This window comes from Bos mutus, chromosome 16, assembly GCF_027580195.1.
Source record: "Bos mutus isolate GX-2022 chromosome 16, NWIPB_WYAK_1.1, whole genome shotgun sequence".
Taxonomy (NCBI): domain Eukaryota; kingdom Metazoa; phylum Chordata; class Mammalia; order Artiodactyla; family Bovidae; genus Bos; species Bos mutus.
Window position 1 is genome coordinate 26,766,974 of NC_091632.1, and position 15,353 is coordinate 26,782,326.

Consider the following 15,353-nt stretch of genomic DNA (forward strand, 5'->3'; position numbering starts at 1 on the left):
CCATTTGCTCTAGGGACTTTACGTGGGTTATCTCATTGAATCTTTGAAACCACCAAGGGGGAGATTGTAGTATCATCCCCGTATTAGAGTGAGGAAACCGAGGTGCAGAGAGGAGGTGGGGGAACTAGCTTCGTGCTCCATACCAGCATAGAGCTGGGGTTTGAACTTGGGTCTGCCTATTCCTAGCCCCTCTGTACTCCATCTGGCTCTGTCCCTCATGCTTCTCTGAGCCCTTACCTGTATCTGTCTATACTCTCCCTCTTAGGCTTGAAGCCCCTGGCACCAGAGGCATTTTTTTTTCTTCTTCTACCTGTGCCCCTGGCGCCTGGTTCTCTGCCCCCCACACACCAGCCTTCCCAGAGATACAGGCTGCCTGATAAGAAGTGGAGAGGCTGGTGGATTTCCATGGTGACCAGCACCTAGGGAGACTCAGCTGATGTGCCCCCGTTCTCTGCAATGATGGAACTGCAGGCTGGGTTTGGAACTGTTCCTATACACAGATAGAATGCCCTAAATGTTGCAAGGCCCTCTTTAATATTTGGACCCAGAGTTAGCGGAAGTTGGCAGTCCACTGACTTCCAAGAAGTCTTATCTCCACTTCTCTCTTTCTGGCCCTGCTCCTCTTCGCAGGTGTATAAGCTCCTTTATGCATCCCGTCTGGCAGATTATGGCCTCACGTCCCAGGCCTTGCATTACTGCGAAGCCATTGGCACAGCCCTCCTGAGCCACGGAGAGAGCAGTCACCCTGTGCTATTAGTGGAACTCATCAAGGTGAGCTTCTCAAAGGGCTCTCTGCAGGTGTGTTATCTTCAGTGTTCAGAGAAAGCTATTGTAAAGCGGCTCAGAGCCCCATTTCATCTTCTTTGAACATGCTATAAAATTGGAGCCCCTGGCTGTCTTTGACCACATATGCATGCCCAGATGTGATAAGCAGAGGCCTGACACTGCATAAAGAAGGATGCTATGGGTGGAAGGGGCGGGGGACGGGAGTGGGTTTGAAATGGGACTGGAAACCAGGCGTGTGCTGTGCAAGGAAGTCATTCTTGCATCTGCCTTTTTGGTACAGTAAAAATGCATGTTATGGCAAACCATTTTAATTATAAAAGCTGGGCTTAGAAAATATATTTTAGTGATTAAAATGGGAAATGATCCTTATTAAAATGCTTTTAAATGCATGGAATATTTTATCACATGTGAGATACATTCAAAAAAGAGAAAACAAAAACATCAACTTTTAGTTCCTGGGAAAGAAAACAATCAGGCAAATAGTTGTTCCAATTAATTGAAGAAAAATCCTTTAGCTGAGAGTGAAAAGGCAGCCTACCATCACTTTTTGCTTTGCTTTAAATGCGGCCCAAGTGTTGGATTCTGTAGCCAGTAAAATCTGTGCTACTGAGCGCCCTTAATGGCAAATTTCTGCCAACAGGATGATGGTTGTAGGCAGCTCAGGAGCCAGAAGGGAGGAGTCGGAAAGTTTGGGGACTTTATGATGGGATGTTGTTGTTTGGTCATTGAGTTGTGTCCTACTCTTTGCGACCCCATGGACTGTAGCCCATCAGGCTCCTCTGTCCATGCGATTTCCCAGGCAAGGATACTGGAGTGGGTTGCCATTCTCCCCTCCAGGGGATCTTCCTGACCCTGGGATCAAACCTGTGTCTCCTGCATTGGCAGGCAGAGTCTTTACTGCCGAGCCACCAGAAAAGCAATGACTGAATAGTCTTGCAACATAAGCAGTCCTTCGACCGGCAGCATGGGCTTCACCTCATGGGGGGCTTGTTAGCAATGCTGGATCTCAGGCCCCACAGACTTCTGGCATCAGAATTAGCATTTTAACAAAATCCCAGGTGGTTCCTACCAGCTCTGAAGTTTGAGAAGCACTGCTCCTGAGAACGGCTTTGCAGAGACATAGAGCAGAGTAGCAGTTTCTCCTCATATTTTATTTAGTATCTAACACCAGGATGGTTTAACTGTTTATGTTGCGATTTGAGGAAGGTATCTGCTGAATTTGCTATTCGGCAGTTCTTTGTAATCTGATTTACAAGTGAGCAAAGGCTTCCTATCTTCTTTTTTCTTACTGCTTCTCCTCATGGTCCATTTCTCCTACTTTTCTCCCTCCTTTTCCCTCTCTTACCATCTGGAAACCGGGCACAGCTGGCAGAGAGACTGAAGCTGTCAGATCCTCTGGTTTTAGAACGCCGCCGCCACCGAGGAGACAGGGACCTGGAGCCGGAGTGGCTGGTGCACCTTCGGGGGCATCACAGGGAGCTGCAGGTGAGGGGGGGATGGTCAGCGGGTGGGCCTCTGCTCGCCTCTTGGCTCTTCTAGACACAGGGTAGGCAGGCACTGACCTCGGCAAGTCCCCAACACCATGGAGGGCCGTGGTGTCCTCTGTCCCCAAGGAAGCACAGCCTGATGGGGGGAGGGGTAGCACTCAGCTTCCACACCCCCCCCCCACCCCTACCCAGCCCCCTCCGCTAACGCGCTCCCCTCCCGGGTGGAGACATTTTCCTGTGTTCCCCTGTGTGACGGTGGGACCCTCTCCCGAGTCACCTGGCCACCCTTCTCCGAGGTCCCGGAAAATACATGTTATGACCATCAAAGCTCCCGTCTCTCTCTGTGAGGAACAGTGGCTCACTGTGGCCTGGTGTCACTTTCATGTAATGTAGGGCAAATGCTGAAAAGACTTCCGGACCTTTTTTTTTTTTTTTGTTCTGACAATTGCAAAAGCGGCTGGTAGTAATTGTCATAGTAATTGGAACAGGGCCTCCTCCATTTCCTTTCTTCCTCTGTCTCTGAGAAAGGGGCAGGTGGATTTTTTTTTTTTTTTAGACACATGCGGCCCTTGCTTCCCCTGTGTGCTGTGGGCCCTGGGGCCTGTGGTTTAGTTCCCTCCTCTTGCCCCTTCCTCTGGGAGAGGAGGATGCCCTGGCCTCTGCCTGCTGTCTCCGAGCAGAGTCGGGAGGTAGGAAGACCCGTGGGCTCCCAACCCCTCACAGCCCCCACACTCACCTGAGGCTCCCTTACCTCATCACTGCTGAAGTGTCTTGACTTCATTTCAAATCATGTTTCCTTGTTTTTGTTTTCCTTTGTGTCACCTAAGAGGATTTTACTTTATCTTAATAGCAAAAGGAAGCAGGAGACATTGGCCGTCCTCAGTCTGCTCAAGCGGTTATTTCGGAAGCCAGAAAAACTCCAGGTACCTAAACTAATGAACTGAGTGTGTAAATAACTGACTCTTGGGATCTGATTATAGGAGATAACCTAACAAAAAACTTTTCCCCTTCCTTGCCTGGAGTGCCTTCCTCGCCCGTGTCAGTCTGACCTGTGGTCCAGGCTTCTCTCTGCACAGCCCCGCTGGCCACAGCCTTCCCTTCTGTTTCCGCATTGTTAGAGGTTTTGTTTCACATTCAGGCTTTAATCTTGTTGTTGCTGTGCTGTTATATAGTTGCTTCACTTGTGTCAGTACCATCTCCCCAGGTGGATGCATTTCTTGATGCCTGAGGTGGCGGATCATCTGTATTTCATGTTAGCGGTGGGTACATTGGAAGTGCCTATGGCGTTTGAGCATCAGCTGCTGCACACGTGAAATAGGCTTTTCAACAGATCCCTTCTTTTCCCTTAGGATGCTTCAATTGTTGGGCTGGGCAGACATTATTATCCCAGTTAACTCCATGCTGTTTCCCAAATAGCACTCACTGGTGGGGTGAGGACGGGGTCTCACGGCTTTGCTTCCAGCTGGTTCCCAGGCTTTTGTACCTCCTTTAGGAATGACTAAGGGGATAGCAAGTATGGGCAGGCCTTGGTCTCTGTTTCCCAGCTTTGCTGCTGTGCCCCAGAATCGGTGAGGGGAGAGGGATGCAGGAGAGCAGGCTGGGTGCTCCTGAGTGGTCACTTCCCCTGGGAAACAGCCGTGTCTCCTGTCACCCTATCAAGCGGGTAGGTCAGCCGACCTCACTAGTCCCATAATTTGGGCCAACCATCGTCCATGTCCACAGTCCACACCTTGGTCTGTCTCGTCAGCAACACAGTGGAGCCAGAAAGAATGTCACCAAGTCCCCTTCCTGGGCCAAAGCTCTTATCTTTCAAAACAAAGCCATCATTTCTGTAGTCTGATTTGGGTTTTACATTGAAACTTTCTAAATTCCAAGTGCCCCAGTCCATTAGTTAAATCCACAAAAAAGTTTATCCAAAAGCTAAAAAGTGTGGAGTTAGACTAAATGGTCATTTCTGCCATCCCGACCCCCTGGTTTAAAAAGCTCAGAGATTGTACAAGCTGTGAGGGAGATAGTTTTGAACACTCTAAATCCTAAGCAGTGGAGGTGTTACAATCGCTGCTGTGTTATACTCGTCACATCGATGGTGGCCACGTCAACTGGCCTGTCCTCGTCACTGCTTTCCAAAGAGCAGGCTTGTTCCTGGTGTTTAGTCCACACAAAGGCCACATTACAGCTCTCACCTCTTCTTCTTTGTCTTGTGTCCTTAGAAAACACTTTCTATCAAGGTCTTTCTGGACCTCAAGGCAACTCAGAAGCCTATGGTGACCGCTCAGCTCTGTGGCCAACTCTGGAGCAGTCGGGCCCAGCCCAGCTCAGCCCACAGCAGCCTGGCTCCTACCCAACAGGTGGCGGTTCCGGGCAGATGGGGGTCCCAGTGCCTCTCTACTCGGTTCCTGAGACCCATCTTCTGGGGACCAGTGGCAGCGTGGCAGTGACAGGGGCTCCCGGAGGAACAGCCTGGGAGGAAGCCCAGCAGATACACCTGCCCCCTGGTAAGAGCTGCCAGGAAGGCAGCGAGCCTTGGGTGGGGAGGTGTGGAGGGGAGCAAGCAGAGGAGGGCGGTGCGGGGGCCAGTGTGAGGTGTGGGGTGGGAGCTTGTGAAGCCCTGGGTGGTGGGTGCGCATGTGATTGAGGGCTTCCGGGTGTCAGACCTGGGCTGGTAGCTTTGCGTTCATCCGAGGGAGATGGCTCTTTCCCATTCCAGCCCCGCTCTCTGCTGGGATAAACACAGCACAGCCTCCAGCAGCCGCTGCGCGCTCCCGTTGGATTCTGGGAGAGTCTCCGGGAGAGAGGCGGTAGAAGGCCAGACACTGCCACTGTGCCTCCGGCTGCAGTTTAGGCCAAGTCCTCTTTCTGAAGTCAGCTGTGTCAGGGGCTGTGGGCAGAGGCTCGTGCTTCTGTCCATCAGGTCTTGGACAACGGGGGCTGAGTGTGGGTGAGCACTGCTGAGTGATGCCAGGGAAGTGCTGGAAGCCAAACAGAAGGGTCAGATCTTAGATCTTCTAAGACAAGGTCCTATCCAAGATGGGAGGCTCACACATAGGGGAAGCCTGGGAGGATCCCTGTGATCCAGCCTGACGTGGCTTTCATTTCCAGGGTTCCCATGGAATGATCTTGGTTCGGGGTGGAGGTTGGGTGAGTGGCATGTTCTGGTGTGGCTGGAATTGAGAGGCTTGTGCAAATGGACCTCATATTTATTCTGATCCACTGGGGGCTATGTGCCCAGAGCTCCAGCCATTTGGCAATTAGGAAAGCTGACTGTGGATAGAAGAGAAAGACCCAAGTTCACATCTTGATTTCTGTTGTGATTTCTCAGTGTCTCCAGAAACCCTCCAGCATCCTGATGGGCAGAAGGCTATTTCCAGACCCCAGGTGAGAGGATAGAGTCCCCAGATGACAGCACCCACTCTGAGCTGTGGATTCCCTCCAGCTGCCCCAGTTGCTCAGCCACATGCAGGCACCTTCCTGTGCCCTGCACCAGCCCTTCCTTCCACATTGCCCCTTGTTTCTTTCTACACCAGATCCTGAGAGGTGGAGAGGAGACTCGTTCTTGTTCATTTCACTCCTGCCAACCTGTGTCCGTGGGGGCAGGACTGGGTTTACCTCTGGTCTCGCACATCAGCCCCCTCCAATGCCCTCTTCTTACTGATGCACTGAAAACTTGCTGTGCTCTGCGCCATCAGGGAAGACTCTTGATATTTCTATCTTTAACATTTTTACCTTGCTCTATTTCTGAGAAGGACCTATGGCAGCTGTGTCTTTTTTTCAGGTCTTGGAGGTAACCATGTCTAGTTAATCATCTATTCAGCTGTTGAATGAATGAATCCCTCCACTAGTAACAGGCATTGCTGGTCCAGATTTAAGATTCTCTCTAGCTTTTCCTGGTTGGAAGTGATGTCATAGAACTATCTTGAGTAGTAACTAAGCTACAGACCTTAAAACTTGTTTTTTCCCCTAAATTAGTGCTTTATTGTTATATAAAATCTGAAAAACAAAGAGAATATGTCATATAAAGTGTCAAACAGCCATCACTCAGAATCACATAGCCAAATAGTCTATTTTCTTCCTATATTTTTTCTATGTACACATTTCTCATGCTATCTAAAAGCAGAGCCTTCCTATGAAACCTTTTGTAAGTCTCAGTGATGTGAAGGGAAGAAGCAGTTACCTCAGTACACATCTTGCTAACAATGCACAAAATGAATCGAGATGAAGCGCAGATGCTCAGAGATGCGGTTCAAAGCCACGTGAGATGCTGAGTGTAGATTCCGGTAAAGGAGCTTAGTGGGGCCAGTCTCGCTGCTTGAGATACAAGCTGCCTCTAAAATGGCTCCTACAAAACAAACGCTGAATGCTTTTTTCACTTTCTAACTTTTTTGGTAAAACTGAAAGTCCTCTTTGGATTTTTTTGGTTGTTTGTTAGTGAAAATAGGTACTAATGTCAGTCTTTGGTAAAAGCAAAGTTGTATGATACAAACTTTTAAAAAGTGAAGGAGACCATCTATATGGGTGTATATATAGATGTGTATACGTCAGTTTTCGTTCCAATCCCAAAAAAAGGCAATGGTACTACCGCACAATTGCACTCATCTCACATGCCAGTAAAGAATGCTCAAAATTCTCCAAGCCAGGCTTCAGCAATATGTGAACCGTGAACTTCCTGATGTTCAAGCTGGTTTTAGAAAAGGCAGAGGAACCAGAGATCAAATTGCCAACATCCACTAGATCATGGAAAAAGCAAAAGAGTTCCAGAAAAACATCTATTTCTGCTTTATTGACTATGCCAAAGCCTTTGACTGTGTGGATCACAATAAACTGTGGAAAATTCTGAAAGAGATGGGAATACCCGACCACCTGATCTGCCTCTTGAGAAATTTGTATGCAGGTCAGGAAGCAACAGTTAGAACTGAACATGGAACAACAGACTGGTTCCAAATAGAAAAAGGAGGATGTCAAGGCTGTATATTGTCACCCTGTTTATTTAACTTATATGCAGAGTACATCATGAGAAATGCTGGACTGGAAGAAACACAAGCTGGAATCAAGATTGCTGGGAGAAATATCAATAACCTCAGATATGCAGATGACACCACCCTTATGGCAGAAAGTGAAGAGGAACTCAAAAGCCTCTTGATGAAAGTGAAAGTGGAGAGTGAAAAAGTTGACTTAAAGCTCAGCATTCAGAAAACGAAGATCATGGCATCTGGTCCCATCACTTCATGGGAAATAGATGGGGAAACAGTGGAAACCATGTCAGACTTTATTTTTTTGGGCTCCAAAATCACTGCAGATGGTGATTGCAGCCATGAAATTAAAAGACGCTTACTCCTTGGAAGGAAAGTTATGTCCAACCTAGATAGCATATTCAAAAGCAGAGACATTACTTTGCCAACAAAGGTCCGTCTAGTCAAGGCTATGGTTTTCCCTGTGGTCATGTATGGATGTGAGAGTTGGACTGTGAAGAAAGCTGAGCGCCGAAGAATTGGTGCTTTTGAACTGTGGTGTTGGAGAAGACTCTTGAGAGTCCCTTGGACTGCAAGGAGATCCAACCAGTCCATTCTGAAGGAGATCAGCCCTGGGATTTCTTTGGAAGGAATGATGCTAAAGCTGAGACTCCAGTACTTTGGCCACCTCACGCGAAAAGCTGACTCATTGGAAAAGACTCTGATGCTCGGAGGGATTGGGGGCAGGAGGAGAAGGGGACGACAGAGGATGAGATGGCTGGATGGCATCACCGACTCGATGGCCGTGAGTCTGAGTGAACTCCGGGAGTTGGTGATGGACAGGGAGGCCTGGCGTGCTGCGATTCATGGGGTCGCAAAGAGTCGGACACGACTGAGCGACTGATCTGATCTGATCTGATGGGCTTCCCAGTGGTGCTAGTGGTAAAGAACATGCCTGCCAATGCAGGAGACATAAGAAATGCGTATTTGATCACTGGGTTGGGAAGATCCCCAGGTTGGGAAGATGCCTGGAGGAGGGCATGGCAACTCACTCCAGTATTCTTGCCTGGAAAATTCAATGGACAGAGGAGCCTGGCAGGCTACAGTCCATAGGGTCGCAAAAATTCAGACATGACTGAAGCGACTTAGCCCACGTGCCTAAATGTGTATATATATATACACATACATGTGTTTTTAAATGGTTGAGAACATATGTAGATGAAGCTTTATTTTCTATTTTTAATACTATAAAATGAGATTTTCCATGTCATTCTTAAATATGATTTTTAGAATTGGTATGATAAATTCACATCATTGCTCATGCGTTTATTCATTCACAAATACGGAGATCCTGCAGTGTCCCTGGTCCTGTTATCGAGGGTGGGGATACGTAGGGAACTAGACAAAGCCTAATTTCATGGGGTTTCTGTTCAGTAGAGGCAACTGCAAATACAGCACTGTATGCTTGAGGGATGTTCCTTTAGACGGTGTGTGGGAGGAGTGCGTCTCTGAGCTCAGCATGGATGGTGGACATGAGCCAGGTGAGTATTCAGGGAACAAGTGTTCAAGGCAGAGGGCATAGCAAGAGCAAAGACCCTGTAATAAGATGACCTGGTACAACTGAGGGAGAGTATGGGCTGTATCTAGAGAGAGGGACGAGGGAACTCCTTGGTGGTCCAGTGATTAGGACTTTGCACTTTCATTACTGAGGGCTTGGGGTCAGTCCCTGGTTGGGGAACTAAGATCCTGCAAGCTGTTCAGTGTGGTCAAAAAAGTAAAAAAAGAAAAAAAAAAAGTTGAGAGGGCTAAGAAGCCAGACGAGAGAGACAGAGAAAGGCAGGATCATAGAGGGCCTGGTAGGCCCTGGAAGGAGCTCGGATTTTAATTCGTCTTTACTACTTTGTTAAACACTTCAAGTGTCTCTCTCTCCCTTTTCTTTTCTACTCTTTCTCCTTACTTCTCCCTTCCCTTCCCTTCAATATGTAAAACACAGTGATGGACATTCTAATATATAAGCCCTTGTGTATTTCTTAAATTACTCAGTTAGGAGAGAAATTCCTAGAAGGAAAGTCAGACAGCTTGGGTTTGAATCCTTGCTCTGCCCTTAACTAGCTGTGTGACCTTATACAGCTTGCTTAACTTTGCCGTGTGTTAGTTTTCTCATTTGTTAAATGGGATGATAATAACAATACCTACTAACAAGATAGTTGTAAGGTTTAAATGACTCGCTGTATATAAAATGCTCAGAATACTACTTGGTACACAGTAAGTTCTATACTCATTAGAACAAAAAATGAAACTTTTTCTGTATTTGCCAAAGTGTTTTTTCTAAAGGTTATACCAATTATCTTTTTCTGAGAGTGCAAATTGTAAATACAACACAAAAGGACAAATACCGTATGATTCCACTTATACAAGGCGTCTAGAATAGGCAAACTCATAGAGACAGAAAGCGTAGAGGTTCTCAGGGGCCAGAGGGAAGAAGGGAAAATGGGGAGTTAGTGTTAATGGGAACAGAGTTTCTGTTGAGGTTAATGAAAATTTCTGAAAATGGAAAGCGGTGATGGTTATGCAACATCATGAATATTCTAATACACTGAACTGTACACTTTAAGAGGTTAAATGTGTAAATTTTATGAAATGTATTGGGTTGGCCAAAACATTCATTTGGATTTTTCCATAAGATGTTACAGACAAACCTGAGCAAACCTTTTGGGCAACCCGATATATTCTACCACACACACCATTAATACAAAGGGATGTGGGTGTATTTTACTCCCCCCGGTACAGTTGCTCACAGTTCATCTTGAGCAAGTCAGCTAGGAAGTGAGGTATGGGATAAGTTAGATTCAGTGGTTGTCACCTTCCCTGATCTTTGCATTTAGGGGTTCCCTGAAGGGTGTTTCCTGGCTCTCTTCGTCTCCAGTGGAAGCATTCCATACCCCTGCTCCCGGCCTTGGCATAGTTCTGGAAACCCCATGCTCTTGGGGACTAGTAGCACAGTGGCCAAAACCCTGTAGGATTAAGGATAATCTGAAGATGGAGACTGGGCTCTGCCCTTGTCCTGAGATGTTCAGCAAGTTATTCCTCGTGGCTAAATCGTGGTTTCCCTTCAGTCATATTAGATCCTGTAAGGCTGCTGCTGCTGCTGCTGCTAAGTTGCATCAGTCGTGTCCGACTCTGTGCGACCCCATAGACGGCAGCTCACCAGGCCCCGCCGTCCCTGGGATTCTCCAGGCAAGAACACTGGCATGGGTTGCCATTTCCTTCTCCAGTGCATGAAAGTGAAAAGTGAAAGTGAAGTTGCTCAGTCGTGTCTGACTCTTAGTGACCCCATGGACTGCAGCCCACCAGGCTCCTCTGTCCATGTAAGGCTATCCCTGCTGATTTATCCAGCAGGTCAGGTGAGGGAGTATATGTAAATATGCCTTTGTAACCTGTCAAGTGCTATAAAGATGTTACTTCTCTTTCCTCTAATTCCAGGTGCCACTGATTCCCAGAGCTCGAAGTATTTCTGATAGTTCCATCGTATCAGTCAAGGAAGATGAGGAGGAGTCCTCCGAGAAGGCAGATAAAAAATCTTCCCAAAATACCGTCCAGAGAGAAAAGCTCGGAAACGTGAAGGAGAACACAAAGGTGGAGGGGTCTTTTCTTCCAGATGGTGGTGCAGCGCTGGGGAGCCGGGCTCTTGTGGGGTCCCCTCCTCTCCTGTCTCACCACCGTCATGGTGAGGGGGAGTTAATCTCCACCCTATAGACCACAGAACTCCCCCTCTCTCTTCCAGAGCTCAGGGTTTGGCTGGTTCAGCTGGTTCCGCTCAAAGCCCACCCACAACGCATCCCCCTCTGGAGATGAAGATTCGTCTGACAGCCCGGACTCTGAGGTGACCTCGGGCGGAAGGTTGTGGTGGGGGGGGCTGGATAGGGAAGCTCCCTCTTCTGTGGCCCCTTCTGAGGAAGTTTCCTCAACTCCAGGAGGGCCTGGAGCTGGCCTCTCCACCCTGGTCTGGATGAAACTGGTTTTGTGATGGGAGGTTGTGGGAGACAGATTGGTCCAGTGAGGGGAGAGGCAGATGACGAAAGGCCTGAAAAGTTAGGATGTAGAATTTTAACTTTCGAGAGCCGGCAGTGACTTGGCTTATTGAGCAGAGGAGTGGTATGAAGAGAATGGAGTGTGGTGGAGAGGAGGCCAGCCCTGGTAGAGGGTGGAGGCCGCCATGTGGGTGCTGCAGGAATGCAAGCAGGTGGCATGGACGTGTGGAACCATCAGCGCCACCCTCCTTTCTCCACTAAGCAGGAGATGCCCAGGGCAGCGTCTCTACCTCAGCCCAGCCCAAGCCTCTCACTGACACCTTCCCCAGATCCCCAGTCTCTGCTGGGTGCCAGTGCCTTCTCCAGGGACACAGGTATGCCAACCTCCTGTCCTCTGGGCCCGCTGTGGTCCTCTCTGCAGTTTCCAGGGTTTGGTGGGGAGCCTTCTGGGAGTGGGGACTCCTCTGTCCTGAGTAGTTGGAACACCCTTGACTCATTGCTTCCTAGGTGGAGATGAAGTCCGAGGGTCAGTGTCTGGTGTGGGGACAGCTGAGGGCCCGGGGAGTGGAGGCTTGTCGGGACCTGAGGTGAGCAGCCCACCTGTGTGTGAACTGAACTTTCATGGGGGCTGGAGGTGCTGCCCCGTGAGGGCCTGACTCGTGGAGAGTATGGAGAAAGCTTCTGTAGTGGTTTGCTAGGGCTGCCAGAACAAGGTGTCATAGACTGTGCCGTTTAAACACCAGATGAGTATCTCCTCACAGTTCTGGAGGCTGGAGAGCTGAGATGGAGGTGTCCGCAGAGTAGGTTTCTCCTTGGCTTATAGATGGCCATGTTCTCCCTGCATCTTTATGTGGTCTTTCCCTGGTGTGTGTCTATGTCCAAATTTCCCCTTCTTACAAGAATACCGGTCATAATGGGTTAGGGCCCATTCTAATCACCTTTAAAAAAAAATTAATTTCTGTTGAGTATGGGGCTTCTCTGGTGGCTCAGATTGTAAAGAATCTGCCTGCAACGCAGGAGAGAAGGGTTTGGTCCCTGGGTCAGGAAGATCCCCTGGAGAAGGGAATGGCCACCCATTCCATTATTCTTGCCTGGATAGCTTTACAATGTTGTGTTGGTTTCTGCTGTAAGCAATGTGAATCAGCCATAAGTATACCTATATCTGTTCTTTTTTTGAATTTCCTTCCCGTTTAGGTCACCATGGAGCACCAAATACAGTTCTCTGAGCTGTGCAGTAGTTAATCACCTCTTTAAAGACCCTGTTTCTGAATGCATTCTGAGGTCTCTGGGTTAGGACTTCAAGACAAGAAGTCTGGGGCAGGAACACGAGTTAGCCCACCACTGCTTCCTTATGTGATGTCTAGAGAGCGGCCTCGGGACTTCCTGGGAGTCCAGTGGTTAAGACTCTGTGGGTCCAGTGCAGGGGGCACAGGTTCAATCCCTGGTTGAGGATCCAAGATCCCACATGTCACAAGGCACAGCCAAAAAGACAAAAAAATGAAATGAAAAAAGGGAATGTCCTCTTTCCCTGTCCCCAGTAGGAGCTAGAGTTCACCAGTATCCCTTGCAAGGATTGTGATAAAGCCTTGACGAATTGTCCAGTATGGATTTCATGCCAGTTGCTAGGAAAACAATTTTATTTCTTGGGGCCTGGTTACGGCACTCTTGTAGTATTTTAGGCTTTTCAAGGAATATGAGATTACTTTTTATGATGCTATTAGTACGTTTTTTGTGGCCTTTTCTTCTCACACAGCAGCACCTGAGCCTCTGCAAAGCTCCCCCAGGCTCCAGGGGTGGCTGTGCCCACTGGAACTGTTTTTTTACTCAGGATTCCCTGAGCTGTATCACATTTGCATCTTTCTTTTAAATTTTTTAAAATTTATTTATTATTTGTTTATTTTGATTACGCTGGGTCTTTGCTGCTCTGTGGGCTTTTCTCTAGTTGCAGTGAGTGGGGCTCCTCTCTGGTTGCAGTGCATGGGCTTCTCATCGCAGTGGCTTCCCTTCTTGCGGAGCACAGGCTCTAGGCATGTAGGCTCAGTCGATGTGGTGCACAGGCTTAGTTGCTGTGAAATCTTCCTGGACCAGGGATGGAACCTGTGTCCCCTGCATTGGCAGGTGGGTTCCCATCCACTGCATCAGCAGGGACTGCATCTCTTGACCAAAGTTGGTTCTCAGGGAAGCCCCTGACAGTCTAGAATCCAGGAAGTGGTGACTAAGAGGATTTTCTATTATTTTCCATCACAGGGTGTTTCCACTGAGCTCTACTTCAACGCTGGTGTTCTGCTTCCCCCACCCTCTGTGAAAGGGAGTGTTCCTCTCTACAACCCATCTCAGGTTCCCCAGGTAAGGAGGTCCTGAGGGAGGGGGGGTTTGGAGCATGGGTTCTGAGTGAAGGAGACCCTGGTTTATAACTTACTGATAACCACTTACTATGCCTGAGTTCTTTAGCAATGACTAACCTCTGTAAGTCTCAGTTTCTGCGTCTGTATAATAGGGTTAGTAGTAACTACTTCACTGGATAGTTATGAGGATTAAATCAGGCAGTCTGAAAATGCTCAGTCAGTGTCACTATTATTAATATTGCTCTTGACCTTTCATAGGTCTTAAGACTCAAGAGAGACAATTTGTGTCGGTGTTGTGTGGTTGCACCAGAGCAGTGTCCTGAGGGTGAGGGAATCATTGCAAACTTTGGTTGAAACTAAACTCCCTGCTTCTGCATGATCTGAGGCAGACTGCTTGCTCGGATGTGTTATTGGCTTCTCTTCTTCATAAAATCAAATTTCTTTCTCCTTATTTAAGAGGTAAAGGTGTTGTGTGAAAGTGAATAATGAGAATACCACATGGGAAGCCAAATGCTCCTGAAGGCGTTCTAGACTTTCAGGATGCCTAAGCTCAATCCAGCCAGTCAGCCCTCAGCAGAGTCATGCTTGGGGTTATAACCTCGTGCTGTGCTTGTCTTTTTCCAGCTCTCCACGGTTACCAGCCTGAACCAGCCAAATCGCCTAGCTCAGCGCCGCTATCCAACCCAGTCATGATGAGAAGGACCACCCATCCCAGGCTGGTCTCCCTGAAGCACAACTGTTATGTTGTTCTTGTTTCTTAATTTCCCAGCCCCTCTGCCATATTTGGGCCCCAAAGACGGTTGTGCTAGCCAGTTGCTTCCACGGGGTATGGAGGAAGCAAGGAGACAGGGTCTCCCAGGACACAGCTCAATTCAATCTCTTAAGATAAGCTTCACAGTGATGGTGGAAATGACTTCTTCAGGTGGAAAAGCTGGGTATATCATCAGTCTGGAGGGGACTGGAATGCCATGGTGGCAGCATTAAGGACGCGGCTGTAGATCCTTGGAAAAATCAGGGCTTAAGAATTCCTCTGCGGGAATCGAAGATAACAGCGCTGGACTCTGCAGCAGCAATTACTGGGGGAGAGGCACTCAGAGCAATATTCTAGATTAACTTTGACTCCTTCCACAGCCTTAGTTACAGACCAATTCATGGCTCGAGTTAGCAAAGGATTTTTGAATCTTGGAAACTCGATCATTGTTTCCTGTCATCATTCTCTCTTGGGTGACATTTCAGCAATTTCCTTCTTGGTTTTGGTTTGTGCACATTTTTTTTTTTTTTTTTTTTTAATGTGGTTCAGATTAATTATATTTCTCTCACTTTCTTAGCTGGTCCTATTTTTTCACATTCTGGCATCTGGCTATCAAGTTAGATTGCTGTAGGCATCATATTGTCATGGTAACTACCGAACCTAATGATGCAAATGGATGGAACATCAGTGTAATAAAGGACGGAAAATGTTCCCTAAAAATTCACCCCTTGCATAAGAGGAGGATCGAGTGTCTGAGATTGTTAATACTTCCCTTCCTCCCTCAGGCCTTTGCAAATTGATGTTCAGAGGGTCAGAGGAGCCCGAGGGAGGAGGGGACCCTCTTGGAAATTTCCATTTCTCCTTTCAAACCCCCAATAGGAATGACTCTTGCTGTTTGTCAGATTTGTTGAAAATTGCTCCTCACAAAGAACATTTCTTTGCATGTGTAATTGTACATACAGGTTTTGTACTTTAATGTACTACAGTTCTGATGTTGATAGTGATTA

General features: G+C 47.8%; 1 protein-coding gene across 1 annotated transcript in view; it reads left to right on the plus strand.

The window, feature by feature from the left end:
- SEC16B (SEC16 homolog B, endoplasmic reticulum export factor) overlaps positions 1 to 15,353 on the plus strand; it is an 82,492-nt gene extending 67,139 nt beyond the window's left edge. Inside the window, exons 18-28 of the mRNA XM_070384384.1 lie at positions 631 to 771; positions 2,152 to 2,271; positions 3,124 to 3,196; positions 4,484 to 4,768; positions 5,593 to 5,648; positions 10,703 to 10,855; positions 11,004 to 11,102; positions 11,516 to 11,624; positions 11,758 to 11,837; positions 13,498 to 13,596; positions 14,220 to 15,353. Coding sequence (XP_070240485.1) covers positions 631 to 771; positions 2,152 to 2,271; positions 3,124 to 3,196; positions 4,484 to 4,768; positions 5,593 to 5,648; positions 10,703 to 10,855; positions 11,004 to 11,102; positions 11,516 to 11,624; positions 11,758 to 11,837; positions 13,498 to 13,596; positions 14,220 to 14,288 — 1,284 coding nt within the window. The 3' untranslated portion in view covers positions 14,289 to 15,353. The remainder of the gene's footprint in view (positions 1 to 630; positions 772 to 2,151; positions 2,272 to 3,123; positions 3,197 to 4,483; positions 4,769 to 5,592; positions 5,649 to 10,702; positions 10,856 to 11,003; positions 11,103 to 11,515; positions 11,625 to 11,757; positions 11,838 to 13,497; positions 13,597 to 14,219) is intronic.